The sequence below is a fragment of the Triticum aestivum genome, chromosome 3A (assembly GCF_018294505.1).
Source record: "Triticum aestivum cultivar Chinese Spring chromosome 3A, IWGSC CS RefSeq v2.1, whole genome shotgun sequence".
NCBI lineage: Eukaryota > Viridiplantae > Streptophyta > Magnoliopsida > Poales > Poaceae > Triticum > Triticum aestivum.
In genome coordinates this window covers 615,362,291-615,380,732 of record NC_057800.1, presented here as the reverse complement: position 1 = coordinate 615,380,732, position 18,442 = coordinate 615,362,291, and the positions used below count along the sequence as shown (strand labels likewise).

At 46.7% G+C, this 18,442-nt stretch overlaps 1 protein-coding gene across 1 annotated transcript; it reads right to left on the bottom strand.

The window, feature by feature from the left end:
- Positions 1–794: 794 nt before the first annotated feature.
- Positions 795–1,860, bottom strand: LOC123058793 (steroid 5-alpha-reductase DET2). The gene has a single exon (XM_044481472.1). The coding sequence runs from the start codon at positions 1,777–1,779 to the stop codon at positions 967–969; it is 813 nt and encodes a 270-aa protein (XP_044337407.1). The 5' UTR covers positions 1,780–1,860; the 3' UTR covers positions 795–966.
- Positions 1,861–18,442: the final 16,582 nt, after the last annotated feature.

The following is an 18,442-nucleotide window of genomic DNA, read 5'->3' as shown; positions in this document are numbered from 1 at the left end:
GTGACAGAGGCAAAGGCGACCACGACTCATAACCGGACAACACCGGATCAGACCGAGCTCTTGGAACCCTCGATACCTAGCGAAGATGCTGACGACACGATGCCAAGGAGGATGGTGGCAGTCTACGAGGAGCGGCCCATCCCCTGCGTGAGCGTGCACGAGAGACAAAAAGTGAGGGAGAGAGAGGAATCCGGGATAAGGTAGGGCACGAGGCTACGTGGTGGCGGTGGCGCTCGGACTATTCGAGTGGTAGGGCAGGACGACGGAAGTGAGATGAGCGTCCGCATTTTTTTGTTGCTATCATTGGATAATATTTGATTACAAATAAAAAAGATACATAAATAGTTTAATACTGAGATAATATTTCATTACAAATTAAGTAGGTACATAAATGCTTTAATAATGAGATTTTTTTAAATTAGTTATTTGTTTCTTAATTAATGTGATTGAGCGATTTATGGTAATTAATTTAGATTTGATTTTTAGAGATTGATCGTGATTGATTCTTTCACGTAAAGATATTACTAAATAATTTGTATCAGTATGAAAAGTTCTGATCCGTTTAGATTTTTTCGTTGTGTGAGAGGGTGATGCGAAACTAAATTGATAGGATGAGGAAGGGAATGAAAAAAAACCAGCAAAATAAAACGACTCAAAGTGGTGAGACGGAAATAAATCGTGAATACTGTTCAACCAACTCAGACATTATACGTAGAGATATCTTGCAATTTTTAGTCTGCGGGTTATATACGTGAGATGAGCATGGTTGGATGTTGATCCAAAGAACAATGTGGTTGAGGATTAAGAAAAGTTCATTCTCTGCAAACCATATTCAGTTTTCCAAAGGAATGGAATCAGGCAATCCTCAATCACAGGCAGCCATTAGGGAAAGGAAGAAAAGGAATTACAGTTGTCCTCAGCCACACCAATTTTTCCTTCGATCCCGGGTGACAGAAGTTGCAGAGGCTAGTAGATGCACGGGATGACGGCCTTGCGCGACGCCGGGTACTCGCCGCCGAACTTGTTGAGGTACCACTGGCGGTGGTCCCTGGCCCTCGGCATGAGGTTGGCGCAGGTGTAGAGGAAGAAGGCCCAGGCCGCCGGCGACCAGGCCACCAGGCAGTAGCCGAGCCACTCCACGATCTCGCCGAAGTAGTTGGGGCAGGTCACCGCGTCGAACCAGCCGCCCCGCGGGATCTTGTACCCGCCCCCGGCCTCCTTGAGCCGCAGGAGCTCCCTGTCCGCCGCGACGTTGACCCGCATCCCCCAGGCGAAGAGGGCGAGCCCGGCGAGGCAGCGGGGGAGCGCGAAGGCGGAGGCGGGGCGGTCGGCGTGGAGCGCCCAGGAGCGGGCCTGCACGTAGGCGTTGAGGAGGTTGAACCCGAAGGCGCAGGCGGCGACGAGCACGGGCACGGGCGCCGCGGCGCGGCGCAGGCGGAGGATGCGCAGCGGGTGGAGGACCGTGCGGTTGAAGTAGTGGAGCGCGTAGAGCGCCGGCGGGAGCGCGGCGAGCGGGGAGACGGAGGCGGCGGCGGCGAGCAGCAGCGGGAGGGGGGAGACGAGGGGCGGGAGCCAGAGGGTGGGGCTCTCCATGGCGCACCAGGCGAGCGCGGCCGGGATGGCCGGGCCCCACCCCGGGCGCGAGAGCTTGCCGTAGGGCGCGGAGACGAAGCGGAGCAGGAACACGGTGACCGGGCTGATGACGTAGAGCGCGAGCAGGCACCGCGAGAACAGCGCGTCGCCGCCCGCGGCTCCGGCGGCGGCTTCTTGGGCGGACATCTTCGGCTGGCTCGCTCTTGGGTCTGGGGACGGGTGCGGCCGACGCGCGGGGGTCGGGTTGGGTGGGATGGAAACGGGGTGCGCCGGGGCGGATGATATATACTGTTCAGCGGTGGAGATTTGGGGTTTGCTCGGGCGTCAACATCGAAGGGGACTGCGGGCTGCGGATTGCGTTTGGTTTGTACGGTGCGGGACCGCGAGAGGGGAATCGGGCGTCTGCGACGGCGGTCGTGGTGTCAATGATGACGCCCCGCGCCCGAGAGATGGATATCGCTGTCAACGGAAAACGATTGAATCGGCCGAAACTAGAGTGGGAAGGGAGCGTCGTCAGCTACGATCCTCAAACAGTTCTTTTCTCGTTATCGTTGTTGAGGACACGCCGTGAGATTTGATCTTTGCTAATTGGAAGAAAAAACAAGTAGTAGTACTCTAGTACGTAATGATGTTTGGACTCGGTGTGAACAGCAAGCACCAATGATGCCACCGCAAGTTGAGTTGTCCGTATTGTTTAGCATCGCCGGCCTGCCGGCCTGGCCGGGTGTTGCGCCACACGTGACAACAATGCACCTCCGCGGGTGCTCAGCAATGTGGTCACCGTCTCCCTTTTTTATCCGGTCTTGGTGTTAGTCACATTTTCTAGTTCACCCCGAGCTTGCCAGAGAAGCCATAGCCTCATTATCTATCTTTTCTCCGGTGGTGCAGGGTGCAGGCCTTAGAGAGATGGGAGGGGCGATGGCGAGCAAGGGCGGGGGAGTGGAGGCAGGTGGAAGGGGCGGGGGAGAAAGAACTGGTGTCTGGAGGAAGAAGATTGTCTCAAAATAGTCTTTCACCCTACTTTATAAATAAACCAACCAACATCCAAATGTCATAGCAAATACGATGGCTGGGGCATCAATGCACTCACGCCCAAAGAAAGAAAAAGAGAGATAAGAAGAAGAAAAAAAAGGCACCGAGTGGCGCCAACATGCAGCCCTAGGAAGAAGATAAGCGACACACGATAATAATAAGCGCATCCAGCATGAGTCTGAGCCTATTGCGTCCGACCTACCTAGAGAGCGGGTGTCGGTGCTGCAGAAAAGCAAGAATTTGAAGGAGTCAGAGGCTTGTGGCGGGAAGACCCGCTCAATCACCATTTGATTACATGTCAGGAGTAAGAAGATGAACAGTCCGCGGCATGATTGAGGCCGTTGGATATTGATCCCATCGCCAGGAAAGAAAGCGACTGATTGAAACTTTTTTTACACACACCTGCTAAATAGACGGGCCCTTTTAATCAGTATACCATCTTTGCATAGTATTCAGTGAAGCCCCCGCGTTGCTCCTCGGGCGGCTCGGGCGGAAACAACATCCATCACCGCCGCCCTTCCACTCACGCCCTCCCGTCGACGCTGTCGGTCGACGGCAACGGGACCCTCATGCACTCACGGTGTAGAGGAGCGTCCCTCTCGCTGGTTGACATGCACTGGATATGCGAGGTACAATGTCGGTTGATCATGGCGGCACTCTGGCGGGTTATGGCGGGGTGCCTCCTGCTTTGTGGTCCTCCAGTGCAGCATCGGGGTGGCAGTAGTGCAGGGTGCGGTGCTGCGTACTGGTGCAGTCTTCTGCGCAAGGAGTCAACGGATCTGGTGCGGCAACCCGCCGCGGCTTGCTGGACGACATTCGGAGCTTGGGGATCAAGGATGAAGCCGGGCAGCGGCCTGGGCCGTGGACCATGGCGTCTTGGTGGTGGTGGTGGCTGGGATTGGTTCATCCGATGGATCCCTGTTTGGTTGAAGTCCTGGCGTGTGCGTTGGCATTTCACTCGGAGATTGAGGTGTTGTTGTGCATGATGTCGCAGTTGAGCTCGGTGGTTGACGACAGAGGGGACAAGGCACAACAGAATGGCTTTGATGATCTACACACTCACGGGTGGTCCATCTCTGTAGGCCTATCTCTCAGTAGGGAAGGAAGAGTTCCGGACAAAAGCCTTGACCCCACTCTATTGATGTCGTTGACGGCGGCGCTTTTGGGCATCGTTTCCCTCCTTGGATGCATCGTCATGGAACTCATGTTCCGCTATGAGGGGCTTGGGGCGGCAGCGTCTTTGTCGTTTCCCCCTTGAAGGCGTTGCTTGGGAGATCTAGCTTGTGCTTGGTGCGGCTAGTTTTCTCCCGCGTCAGGTTTGGTGGATGCTGGGGTAGTGGCACCGGGCGACTGATGTGCGTTTAGGTAGTGGCCTCGAAAAGCCACGCGCGAGGCGGCACCCCAGTGGATGCGATTGGACAATATGTCGGGACGGCGACCCTAGATGTGGTGCAACGTTCGTGGTCTACGTGAGGTTGTCTGTGCAGCATGGGTTGCGAGCATTCGGTTCATGCAGCGTTGCAGCTCTAGAGTGAGCAGTGGCATGTCGAGGCAGAGATTCTGGAAGGTGGTGTTGGTGGGCTGCGCAGGTAGTGTCGTGGCGGATGAAAGTCGGGGCAACGGCCCCGAGTTTTTGGCGGCATCGAGCTCGTTGACCTCATGTCATGTGGGCGGCGAGGTTGCTCTCGACGTCGGTCGTCAACATCAGTGTTGGCGTCGAGACTTCTGTGGCAACAAAGATGATGGGGGAGCAATGTCGGAGACGGGGCAATGGTTGGGGTAGTCGGCTCTTCTCCGGCATGTTCGCAGGATTGCCTTGGCTGGTTTTTTCCTATGAGTCGAAGCTGCGGTGGCGGGTCCCAGTAGCGTACGATGACGAGCAGCAGGTGGTTCCTTCGGTGATCGTCCGCGGCGCCATTCATGCCTAGTTCTCCTTCGTAGTTCTCCATCAGAGTCGGAGCTGCGTTGTCTGGTCATAGGTGGCTAAGTTCTGGCACAGATCTTCATACAACTCCACACGGCCTCTACCATGTGGGTTGAGTCGACGATCTCCTACGACAAAGTCGGAGTCGGTCTCTCAGGGTTTAGGGATGGCACTAACGCCTCCAGGGGGAGAAGTGATGACGATGATGCTTGTGTGTTATCTCAGGTAGACCCTCTTTGGAGTGGTGTGGGGGTATCTTATGTGTGTTGGTCAACGATCATATGGTTTTTCACCCGATTTTACATAATTAACTGGGCAATCTAGTTTTCGCTCGGTTTTTTCTAATTAACCAGTCAACTTTGTTCTTCTTAATGAGTGCATGAATCCTACCATTTTCAGGAAAAAAACTTTTTCTTTGAAAAAATCCACCCATATACCAATTTAGTTAAAGGGAGAATTATAATCATTCCTTACAACATAGGCCATGCAGGACAGAAAACTACTACAAATAATACCATCTGAACTATTATTAAAAGTAAATTTGCAATCTCCTGAGCTACCACAACAATGTGCCTAGCATGAGATGATCGAAAAAATTCTTAAGGAGATGTTTGATAGCCTGCATTGTTTTTCTCTCCCTACATTTGGCGGCTGGGACATGTTGAGCTAATATAGGCCAAAAATCATTTTGTGCACATGGTTTGTTGGTCTGCATATAGCCTGCGTACATGAAAGCGTGAATCCCCCTCCTGCCTCCCTCCCCCTTTGTACCCTATGTGGTAAGCTTACCATCTAAGTCTCGTGACATCGAGGCATCCTTACCGTGATGCCAAGCTCCGTAGGTCGTCGTCGTTGTTAGAGACGCCACTCAGTAGTTTTTCCGTTGTACATGTTGGACAGGGTGCAACGCTTCGAGACCTAGGTCGACCGCAGGCCGCCCCTCTTCCTTGCACCCATGTGTCATCATGCTCGCCTCCATACGTGCTCACGCATCCCATCACCGGCGCTACCTGATTTGAGTCGGCCAAGCTATTGCTAGTGGCCCCCACCGCCACGTGGGACTGTTAGATTAGGTAATTAATCTATCATGTGGGTATTAATATTAGGTAATTAATCTGTTGGTGGTGTATTAAATCAATCTAAAATAACTAGCCTGTGGCAAGTGGGCCCAGTCTCATGTTGACCCAATCAATGGATGACGACTTGACTAGGTCCTGGTGCACTTGTCATACACTTTGGTCATGGATTTTTTATATTTGTTTCCTTTTCTTTTGGTTTTTTCTAGTTAGGCCCCACATTTAAGTGAAAGAAAGATATGGGAGAGAGTTTTTCCTTTTATTTTTTCTAGCGATGAGGGTCCCACCTATAGGGGACATACGGAAGAAAGGGGCAAAAATGTCCAGGAAACATCCGACAGACGATTGAAGCCCTTTGATTGGACGAAAATGTCACAGACGGGCATTGTACATAAGGGCACCTAACGGAAGAAGACCAGATTTAATCAGACTTGAGAATTAGGGGTAAATCTTGGGTTCGAGTTAAGGGCTGACATGTAATTGGCCCTTTATTTTTCCTTTGTCATGTTGCTAGAGTAGCCTGGCGTACTATTGGTGTTGTGTTTGGTACAGATCTTTGTCCTAATAATATTTGGCAGTTTTATACCTCGTGTTATGTCTTTTTCCAGAAGTTGAGAAATTTTACACAAATGACCTTGTAGTGGTGTGTTGGGCTATCTGAAATAAGTTTTGCTAAAGCACATCTATATGTGCCATAAGTATTGCACATCTAAAAGTGCAACTAATCCCGGGTGGTTTTGGTAAATCATAGCAACATATATACCATTGATCTAATGCTTATTGAAAATAGATTTTAGAAAAGATCAATGATTGGCATGGCATGGACATGAGAATGTGGACCCCTCAAAATGCAAAGGACATGGATTGTCAAAGTTTCAAGACTCTACATTTTTGGTTAAGTGATTCATGATCACATTGAGTCCATAGGAAAGCCAATATTATTGCTCCACCTTCTCCACTTCACATACGTCCAAACCCTAAAATTTCATCTTGGTCCCACCGAAAATATCCATATTGGACCCACTGAGTTGATCCTATACACCGCCAGAGCCAAAACCCTGGAATTTCGATCCCATCGATATTGCGATCGGTTTCACCGAGTTGCTGTGACCAAGTTTCTACAAGCCAATTCATTCACTTCGGAATCACCGAGTTGAACTGATTCAGAACTACCGAAACAAGGTCCTGCCTAGGTTATCGCATTTTGGTTTGTCTAAGATTTTCACTTTGGTCCCACCAAAAATCCCAACGTTCATATCTTTTACATAGGTCGGTCTCATCGACTTTTCGGACGGGTGTCAATGAGTCGAGTCAAAAGTTGAAAGTGCAACTATCCCTAGGTGGTTTTGGTAATTCATAACAACATATAGCTCATTGAGCTAATGCTATTCCAAGATGATTATTTCAGGAAAGCTCAATGATTGGCATGGCATGGATGTGAAAGTGGAACCCTCAAAATGCTAAGGACAAAGGATTGGCTCAAGCTCAAAAGCTCAAGACTCTTCATTTTATATTTTAGTGATCCAAGATCACATTGAGTCTTTAGGAAAAGCCAATACTATCAAGGAGGGATGAGGTGTTGCTTAATGAGCCTCTTGCTTCATGTGCTTAGTGATATGCTCCAAAACCCTCAACTACTTTCCCATATCCACTTATGACCTAAACCCTAAGCCAAACTCGGTCCTACCGATTCTTTCTATCCGGCGCCACCGAGTTTCACTTGTCATAAGCCACTGCCAAACCCTAGCAATTCAGTTCTACCGATAGGGATCTCGGTCTCACCAAGATGGGATTGCAAACTCTCTGTTTCGCTTTCGTAACTTTTCGGTCTCACCGAAAGAGCGGATCGGTCCCACCGAGATTGCAATGTAAATTCAGTGTTTCCTTTTTGTAACTTTTCGGTCTCACCGAAAGAGCAAATCGGTCCCACCAAGTTTGCCTGACCAACTCTCTGGTTAGCTAATTACCAAAATCGGTCTCACCGAGTTTGTGTAATCGGCCTCACCGAGATTACGTTATGCCCAAACCCTAACCATATCGGTCCTACCGAGTTGCATGTCAGTCCCACCGAAAATCTCTAACGGTCACTAGGTTTACCTTTTCGGTCCAACCGAGTTTGTTGATTCGGTCCCACCGAGATTGGAAAACTATGTGTAACGGTTGGATTTTGTGTGGAGGCTATATATACCCCTCCACCTCCTCTTCATTCGTGGAGAGAGCCATCAGAACACATACACAATTCCAACTCATATGTTCTGAGAGAGAACCACCTACTCATGTGTTGAGACCAAGATATTCCATTCCTACCATATGAATCTTGATCTCTAGCCTTCCTAAGTTGCTTTCCACTCAAATCTTCTTTCCACCAAATCCAAATCCTATGAGAGAGAGTTGAGTGTTGGGGAGACTATCATTTGAAGCACAAGAGCAAGGAGTTCATTACCTACACACCATTTGTTACTTCTTGGAGAGTGGTGTCTCCTAGATTGGCTAGGTGTCACTTGGGAGCCTCCTACAAGATTGTGGAGTTGAACCAAGGAGTTTGTAAGGGCAAGGAGATCGCCTACTTCGTGAAGATCTACCACTAGTGAGGCAAGTCCTTCGTGGGCGATGGCCATGGTGGGATAGACAAGGTTGCTTCTTCGTGGACCCTTTGTGGGTGGTTGTTTCTTCGTGGACCCTTTGTGGGTGGAGCCCTCCGTGGACTCGCGCAACCGTTACCCTTCGTGGGTGGAGCCCTCCGTGGACTCGCGCAACCGTTACCCTTTGTGGGTTGAAGTCTCCATCAACGTGGATGTAGGATAGCACCACCTATCCGAACCACGGGAAAAACATCTGTGTCTCCAATTGCGTTTGAATTCTCCAAACCCTTCCCTTTACATTCTTGCAAGTTGCATGCTTTACTTTCCGCTGCCAATATACTCTTTGCATGCTTGCTTGAATTGTGTGATGATTGCTTGACTTGTCCTACAATAGCTAAAATCTGCCAAGAACTAAAATTGGGAAAAGGTTAAGTTTTTATTTGGTCAAGTAGTCTAATCACCCCCCCTCTAGACATACTTTCGATCCTACAAGTGGTATCAGAGCTTTGGTCTCCATTTGCTTTGATCTCCATAGCTTCTGGTGGTCATAGCCTTGGTTTCACAACCTAGAAGAGTATGGCGTCTAGCGAGGGAAATTATCACCGTAGAGGTCCTTACTTTGATGGTACTAACTTTGCTAGTTGGAAGCATAAAATGAAAATGCATATTCTTGGACATAACCCCGCCGTTTGGGCTATTGTGTGTGTTGGTTTGCAAGGTGACTTCTTTGATGGGAAAGAACCAAACCGTGAAGCTACCGCAGATGAGTTGAAGATGTTGCAATACAATGCTCAAGCTTGCGATATTCTCTTCAACGGATTGTGCCCCGAAGAATTCAACAAAATCAGCCGTCTTGAGAATGCAAAGGAAATTTGGGACACTTTGATTGATATGCACGAAGGTACCGACTCCGTCAAGGAATCCAAGTTGGATGTGCTTCAAAGTCAACTTGACAAGTTCAAAATGAAGGATGGTGAAGGTGTCGCTGAAATGTACTCTAGGCTTGCTCTCATCACAAATGAGATTGCCGGCTTAGGAAGTAAAGAGATGACCGATAGATTCATCATCAAGAAGATTCTAAGAGCCTTGGATGGAAAATATGATACCGTGTGCACATTGATCCAAATGATGCCCAATTACAAATATCTCAAGCCAACAGAGGTGATTGGAAGAATTGTTGCTCATGAGATGTCACTTAAGGATAAAGAGGAACTTCACAACAAATCAAGTGGTGCCTACAAAGCCTCATGTGAAGCCTCTACATCATCAAGTGAGAAACAAAACTTCAATGAAGAATTGAGCTTAATGGTGAAGAACTTCAACAAGTTCTACAAGAGTAGAAGCAAAGATAGAAGCTTCAAGTCAAGGTCCTACAATGACAAAAGATCTTCTAGTCGAGAGCGAAACTGCTGCAGTTGTGGAAGACCCGGACACTATTCCAATGAGTGTACGGCTCCCTACAAGAGAAGAGAAGATTCTCCAAAAAGAAGAAGCAAAGAATCACCACCAAGAGAGAGAAGGAGTAGAGATGATCGTTATGAACGAAGATACTCACGGAGAAGCAAGGATTTGGAAAGGAAGGAAAAATCATCAAGGAGCTACACAAAACGAAGACATCAAGCTCATGTTGGTGAATGGGTATCCGGCTCCGACTCCGATAGTCACTCCGAGAGAAGTTATCACTCCGACTCCGAAGATACTCAAGATGAAGGTGTTGCCGGTCTAGCACTTGTGTCAACCAACTCCTACGACATATTTGACTCACCAAATGAAGGAATTGGAAGATGCTTCATGGCCAAAGGTCCTAAGGTAACACACCCCGAGTATGTTGATTTCAATAGTGATGAAGATGACTTGTTAGGTGATGATTTGCTTGTTGACAACTCTAGTGATGAATACTATGATGAAACATCAATTAATCATGCTAATCAAGATAAAACGAATGACAATGATAAGTAGAAGATTGAGGCTCTAACTAAAGAACTAAACACTCTTAAGTTAGCTCATGAAACTATCTTCGAAGATCATCGAGAACTTTTAAGAGCTCATGAGAAATTACGCTTTGAAAAGCTCAATCTTGAGCAAGAGCATGAGTTCTTAAAAGCAATCAATGATGATCTCCGCAAGAAAAGTTCTTCTTACATTGCCAAGCGTTTACTCTTATCCACTTACATGCCTCAAGTCAAGTCTAGTAACAAGAACAAGAAAGATTCTTCCTCTAGCAGTAACAATGATCATGCTAAATCCAATATTGTTGCTTCTAGTAGTTCTCTTGATTCCACTAATGATTCTCTTAGCCAAGTTACACTTGAGCAAGAAAATAGCTTATTGAAGGGAATTATAGAGAAAGGAGTGTACAAAAGCCTTGCCGGGAGTAAGCAATTCGAGGAAATTGTGCGCAAGCAAGGAATGCACCGGAAGAATCAAGATGTTGGTTTTGAACGAAAATGCCAATGGAGTTGAGTGGGAAGAAGATCAATACCCCAAGACAAAGTTTGTTCCTCAACAAGAGAAGTATGATACTTCTTTCAAGAGGACACAAGCTCAAGATGATCTTCCACCACAAGACTACAAGCAAAAAGGCAAGGACAAGCTTCAAGAGGAAATTGATGCATTTGAAGAAGATCCTAAGACCTTAGTCAAGTGGATTCCCAAGACTACTTCAAGTTCCACTTCATCAAGTACGACTACAACTCCAAGGATTCCCATCAAGATGATGTGGATCCAAAAGAAGAAGAACTAGAGAGTTCTTGAGGGTGACTCCGCCAACATACTTCACTCTTATCATTTTGGCAAGAACAAGTGCAATCAACTTCCACATCTTGCACTAGTTCAAGGAGTCACAAACCCTCTTGTTGGTAAGACAAGGGACAAGGTAACCTAAAAGTTTTCATGGACATCATCTTGTGTGTGCATCACTCTATGTCTATGGATATCCTTGTTTGTTCCTTGTGGGACTAACCCATGTAGGTATTGAAAGTGCAATTCACTCAAATGGATAGCTCCAAGTGATCTACATCAACATTGAGCATCCACATCTTCAACATCTACATGAAGTCATCATCGACAAAACCCGAGGTTAGTTCATCCCTCTAAGGGGGGATATCACATCTAGGGGGAGCTTTACTCTAGGACTTGAGCTAAAGCAACTCTAAAGACGTGAACACAACAATGCTTTATGTAAAAGTGGTAACCCCACTTGAGCTTAAACGATGAGTATGACCTATGATCAAGTGTTCTCACTTGACTCCTAAGTCAATATGCTCATATATAGATGACCTTGTCATCGCAAATTGCTTGATAGATGCTAGAATTGGTTGTGCATGTCTTGTCACATATTTCATTTGCCATCTTATTGTGTGCGCATGCTGGTCGCATATTTTACTCATTCGAGGACATCCACTTGTTGTTTTGATTGTTTGGTTTTATTTCCTTTTGCCAAGTGGATGGACAAGAATGCCTAAGAACCTCCTCTAGCTATCTATGCTTTTCTCGTCTCAAACTCTATTCATGCTACATCACAAAATTTGATCAAGTCAGATTCGAACCACTCTGTGTGAGGAGCGCTCGGAGTCCCCGATTCGTCATAGACTTAAACTTCCAAAACCTCTTTATGATTCTCGGTCTGACCGATACCCTACTTTCGGTCCTACCGAGATCATTAAGTTGATCTATGTTTTCGATCTCGGTGCAACCGATTTGAACCATTGGGTCACACCGAGTTGCAATAACTGTATACAGTTTTGCATCTCGGTGCCACTGAGTCGCTCCACTCGGTCACACCGACAGGGTCGGGCTATATATAGTCACGGGCAAAAAAATGGAAATTTCTCCGAACCCCTTCGCCCGCGCGGTAACCTGCTCTGCCAACATGGTCTCCGGATCGTCTCGTCGCCGCCAGCCGCCTCCAGTCGCTGGTCTCCATCGCCGTCAACGGAATTCTACCCCACCGTTGCCGCCATAGTGAGTCTCCGCCGAACTAGGGTATGGACTCGATCTTTGTGCTATTCTCCAATCCGATTCTTAGCACATTGTGATCATCATGATTCTTGCCACGATTGAAACACTCCTATCCAGTCAATGCTTTCGTAGATTAGGTTTGATTCGAAAATTTTAGGGTTAGGTTTCCGCCGAAACCATCTCGGACCCACCGAGTTGAAAAACTCAGTCCCACCGATTTGGCTCATGCCATTGCACAAGTGAGACTCGGTCTGACCGAGAATTACTTATCGGTGTGACCGATTTTGGAACTTTGTGAAACCCTAGCAGTCTCGGTGCCACCGAACTGTGACTCGGTCTGACCGAGTTCACTAGTTTAGATTCCAAAACTGCTTCGGTATCACCGAGTTTGAAAATCGGTAGATCCGAGATGATTTCAGTGGGAAACTAAAACTAAGTTTTTGGATCATTCTTTTGCAAAAATCTCTGCATTTTGTGATGCTCATCCACTCTACCTCATCTATAAACTGTTCACAGGGTCAGCAGTCAGCTTGTTCATCATGTCAGACCAAAGTGATAGCCAGAACATGTTAGAAGAGCAAGTGCAGATGAGTGAGGGCACTAGTCCCTCAAGTTCTTCAGATGATGGCAGCAGGAGTACCCCAAGCAATCTGCCTAAAGCTGCCACCAGACAGAGGAAGAAGAGAACTTCAGATTCTGAGGATGAAGATTATGTGGCAGAAGAGGAAGCCACATCAAAGAGAGTTGAGCCAGCACAGGGCACAAAGCCAGGGTTAAAGATCAAAAGGCCAGCAGGCAGGCAGCCTAGGTAAAAGGCCAGAGCTTCAACTGAGAAGCCCAAAGAGCCAGTTGCTGTTGAAGGCAAGAAAAGAAAGGAAAGGGTCAAGAAGACCGTAGCCAGAGTGCTTGGAAAGGCTTCCATCATGGAAGAGGAAGAGGAAGAAGAGGTTGCTGCACCAGCACCTAAGGCACCCAAGCTGATGGGTGATGCCATAAGATCAGGGGCAGCTGCTTCCAAGGCCAAGCCAGCTCCAAAGCCAAAACCAAAGATAAATACAAGAAGCATCCCAGCTGCTGAAAAGAATAAGGCCCCAGTGCATGAAGCTGCAGAAGAAGAGGAAGAGAATGTTCTGAGAAAGCTCAAGCCCAAGATCCCAGACCACAACGATGCTCATCCTGTGGCTGAGGATATGAAGCTCAGGAGAGACTCAGGGCTCAGGAAGTGGAGAGAAGCAGATCCGTATGCTTCAAGGAGAAGGACTGTTGTGGATTACAAGTTTCACACCAAGGAACAACAAGATTTCTATGAGACAGTTTTGCTTGATAAGAAGCCCATTGTTTGTGACATGAGATGGGTCGACTGGACCTACATGAAGGAAAATGAGGAACACTATCCTAGAGTGTATGACAGCTTCAATGCTTGTGGAGTAGCAGACTTTGTTGGGCAGAAGCTCACAAAGTGGAATGAGGAGCTTATCATGCAGTTCTACTCCACAGCACACTTTTATCCAGATGGTAGGATAACATGGATGTCAGAAGGAACCAGGTACCAATCTACAGTTGCTGAGTGGGCACAGCTCATTAATGCCCCAGAGGAGCATGATGATGACTTGGACATTTATGCCAAGAAGAAGATGGATCATAACTCAATGTCCAATATGTACAAAGAAATTCCAAATGAAGCTCTTGAAACTTTCAAATTTGGCTCAGTGCATTATCTTCTGTCAGGGCTGCCAACTATCAATTGGATCTTGAGGCACACCTTATTGCCCAAGTCAGGTGACCACAAGATGATTAGAGGCCATGCAATCAATTTGCTTCATGTATTTGATGTGCCTCAGAAATTCAAGGTCATGAGCCTCATACTAGAAACTATCAAGAGGACTGTAGCAGATCAGAAGAGGAGCTGTGGGTATGCCCCACAAATTCAGGAGCTCATTAACTCCAAGATGGGCACGGGCATATACTTATTGGACAAGGAACACCTGCCCATCCGTCCAGATTTTGAAGATAATCAAGTTGTTATGACTGAGAATGAACCATCGTCTGCACAAGCACAAGCAAAGAAGGAGAAGGCAAGGAAGGAGAAAGCTGCCAAGATTCCAACTCAAGAGGAGGCATCTGAATATTTCTTGAAAACTAAACAAGAGCAGCTTGGTTACCTAATTGCATCCACCCTACGGATTGAGAAAGGACTAGCCACCCTAACTCAGAACCAGGCAAGCCTAGAGAGAATTATGGAACAAAAGTTCTATGACTTGGATGTCAAGGTGACAAAGATTCAGACTGCAGTGGAGCAGCTCCAGGATGACATGCAGGAGAGGAGAGGCAGGACTACAACTGATGCCTTTGCCAGAGTGCCACGAGGTCCAAGGGCGTCTGCAGTGCCAGTTGCTGACACGAGAGCCACCACTTCTGCACCAGCTACAGCCTCAGTTCCACCAGCTCCAGCATCTACTTCAGCCCCAACTCCAGCGTCTACTTCAGCGTCTATGGAAGCCTTCGTCCTTGGAGTGATCCGGACTCCACCACCACCTGAAGATCAAGCCTGAGCGTCGATCTAGCACTATGCATTTTTTAGGAACTTTTTGGTAACTTGTTGCCAAGGGGGGAGAAAAATGTATAGATCATAGGCTTCGAGAGAGAGAGAGTGTTGCTTTTTTCTCTCTTGCTTTATTTGGTGGTTTTTCGAACTTTGTTTGCTTTTGAGTGCTTGAGATACTATGCTTGTGAGACATTGATGATCATGTGTTTGATCATAAGCTACACTTAATGTTTGCTTAATGTTATTATCCTATCTATCTTATGTGATCATTCACTATTCTTGGTGATGAGTGCATGTATTTCGTTCTTATCATTTTAAGCGCTCCACCAAGATGTATGTGACATGGAAGAGTAACCCATGACTCTAACTCTTTGTGCATTTGCAGTCCAAAGCAAATTTTAAATATGCACAAATTTAGGGGGAGCTCTTACTTGTCACATACTTCTCAAAGCGACGACATATTTCATGCTTATTATCATTTGTCGAAGCTTTGATCTATATGTTGTCATCAATTACCAAAAAGGGGGAGATTGAAAGTGCAACTATCCCTAGGTGGTTTTGGTAATTCATAACAACATATAGCTCATTGAGCTAATGCTATTCCAAGATGATTATTTCAGGAAAGCTCAATGATTGGCATGGCATGGATGTGAAAGTGGAACCCTCAAAATGCTAAGGACAAAGGATTGGCTCAAGCTCAAAAGCTCAAGACTCTTCATTTTATATTTTAGTGATCCAAGATCACATTGAGTCTTTAGGAAAAGCCAATACTATCAAGGAGGGATGAGGTGTTGCTTAATGAGCCTCTTGCTTCATGTGCTTAGTGATATGCTCCAAAACCCTCAACTACTTTCCCATATCCACTTATGACCTAAACCCTAAGCCAAACTCGGTCCTACCGATTCTTTCTATCCGGCGCCACCGAGTTTCACTTGTCATAAGCCACTGCCAAACCCTAGCAATTCGGTTCTACCGATAGGGATCTCGGTCTCACCGAGATGGGATTGCAAACTCTCTGTTTCGCTTTCGTAACTTTTCGGTCTCACCGAAAGAGCGGATCGGTCCCACCGAGATTGCAATGTAAATTCAGTGTTTCCTTTTTGTAACTTTTCGGTCTCACCGAAAGAGCAAATCGGTCCCACTGAGTTTGCCTGACCAACTCTCTGGTTAGCTAATTACCAAAATCGGTCTCACCGAGTTTGTGTAATCGGTCTCACTGAGATTACGTTATGCCGAAACCCTAACCATATCGGTCCTACCGAGTTGCATGTCAGTCCCACCGAAAATCTCTAACGGTCACTAGGTTTACCTTTTCGGTCCGACCGAGTTTGTTGATTCGGTCCGACCGAGATTGGAAAACTGTGTGTAACGGTTGGATTTTGTGTGGAGGCTATATATACCCCTCCACCTCCTCTTCATTCATGGAGAGAGCCATCAGAACACATACACAATTCCAACTCATATGTTCTGAGAGAGAACCACCTACTCATGTGTTGAGACCAAGATATTCCATTCCTACCATATGAATCTTGATCTCTAGCCTTCCCAAGTTGCTTTCCACTCAAATCTTCTTTCCACCAAATCCAAATCCTATGAGAGAGAGTTGAGTGTTGGGGAGACTATCATTTGAAGCACAAGAGCAAGGAGTTCATTACCTACACACCATTTGTTACTTCTTGGAGAGTGGTGTCTCCTAGATTGGCTAGGTGTCACTTGGGATCCTCCGACAAGATTGTGGAGTTGAACCAAGGAGTTTGTAAGGGTAAGGAGATCGCCTACTTCGTGAAGATCTACCGCTAGTGAGGCAAGTCCTTCGTGGGCGATGGCCATGGTGGGATAGACAAGGTTGCTTCTTCGTGGACCCTTTGTGGGTGGAGCCCTCCGTGGACTCGCGCAACCGTTACCCTTCGTGGGTGGAGCCCTCCGTGGACTCGCGCAACCGTTACCCTTTGTGGGTTGAAGTCTCCATCAACGTGGATGTAGGATAGCACCACCTATCCGAACCACGGGAAAAACATCCGTGTCTCCAATTGCGTTTGAATTCTCCAAACCCTTCCCTTTACATTCTTGCAAGTTGCATGCTTTACTTTCTGCTGCCAATATATTCTTTGCATGCTTGCTTGAATTGTGTGATGATTGCTTGACTTGTCCTACAATAGCTAAAATCTGCCAAGAACTAAAATTGGGAAAAGGTTAAGTTTTTATTTGGTCAAGTAGTCTAATCACCCCCCTCTAGACATACTTTTGATCCTACAAAAGTGTGTAATGGTTGGATTTTGGGTGAAGGCTATAAATACACCTCCACCCCCACCTACTCTCTAAGAGAGCCATCAGAATGAATCTACACTTCCACCATTCATTTTCCGAGAGAGAACCACCTACTCATGTGTTGAGATCAAGAGATTGAATCCAACCATTTGAACCTTGATTTCTAGCCTCCTCAAGTTACTTTCCACTCCAATCCCTCTCCTACCCAAGCCAAATCTGTGAGAGACTGATTGAGTGTTGAGGAGACTATCATTTGAAGCACAAGAGCAAGGAGTTCATCATCAATAACACCGTCTATTACCTTTTGGAGAGTGGTGTCTCCTAGATTGGTTAGGTGTCACTTGGGAGCCTCCGAGAGATTCTGGAGTTGAACCAAGGAGTTTGTAAGGGTAAGAAGATCGCCAACTTTGTGAAGATGTACCTGAGTGAGGCTAGTCCTTCGTGGACGTAATCCATGGTGGAATAGACAAGGTTGCTTCTTCATGGACTCTTCATGGGTGGAGCCCTCCGTGGACTCGCGCAACCTTACCTTCGTGGGTTGAAGTCTCGATCAATGTGGACATATGATAGCACCACCTATCTAAACCATGCCAAAAATCAATGCGTCTTCATTGTGTTTGATTTCTCCAACCCCTACTTTAGGTTCATACGCAAAGTCTTTACTTTCCGCTGCTCAACCTTAGACCTGCATGTGTAGGGTGCTACTTGCCTTGGTAGAATTGCTAAAACTTGCGTACAATTAAAATTGGGAAAATGATAAGTTTTTATTTGGTCAAGTAGTCTAATCACCCCTCCCTCTCTAGACATACTTTCGACCCAACAACATCCAAGTCCTATGTCATTGATCTTACACGGAGATTCATGTGGGTACTTCCTAGTTTTTTTACATTTTACTTTTATGTTTGATTGAGTCACTTACATGTGCAATAACTAGGGCACATCTAGATGTACCCTTGCAATAGAGAATCTTCGAGTTTAACTTCCTAAGACACCTTATGTGCCCTCGCAAGAGAGAATCTTTGAGTTTAACATCCCAAGACACCTTTTGAGGTGGTGATTGCAACTTGTGCTTCATTAATTTATTGGACAGTGATGCAGAAATGCAAAGATTGTGAAGACTTGAGAAGAGGGGCATTGCGATGCTGAAGGACAACGGAGGAACATGATGAGGATTTGCATTGCCGCACACGAAGGAGCATCATCATCCAACAGTTGGTATTCTATAGTTGGTTGTTTTCCTGGGCGTTTGTCATTTTTCATTTGTTCGAAAATGTGTGTTTTATGCTCCTTTGTGAGCTCTATTTTGTTGGCTTATGATAATTTTGTGTCATCGGGTTTTTTTTCACTATGATGGGTGTCCTGCTGACAGGCGTTTGCAGTGGTTACTCTTTCCCCATCTCCTGAACCTTGGTTGGATGAACTTTGTATTCCGTTATGATCTAATGGAAAGGGGAATAGTCCG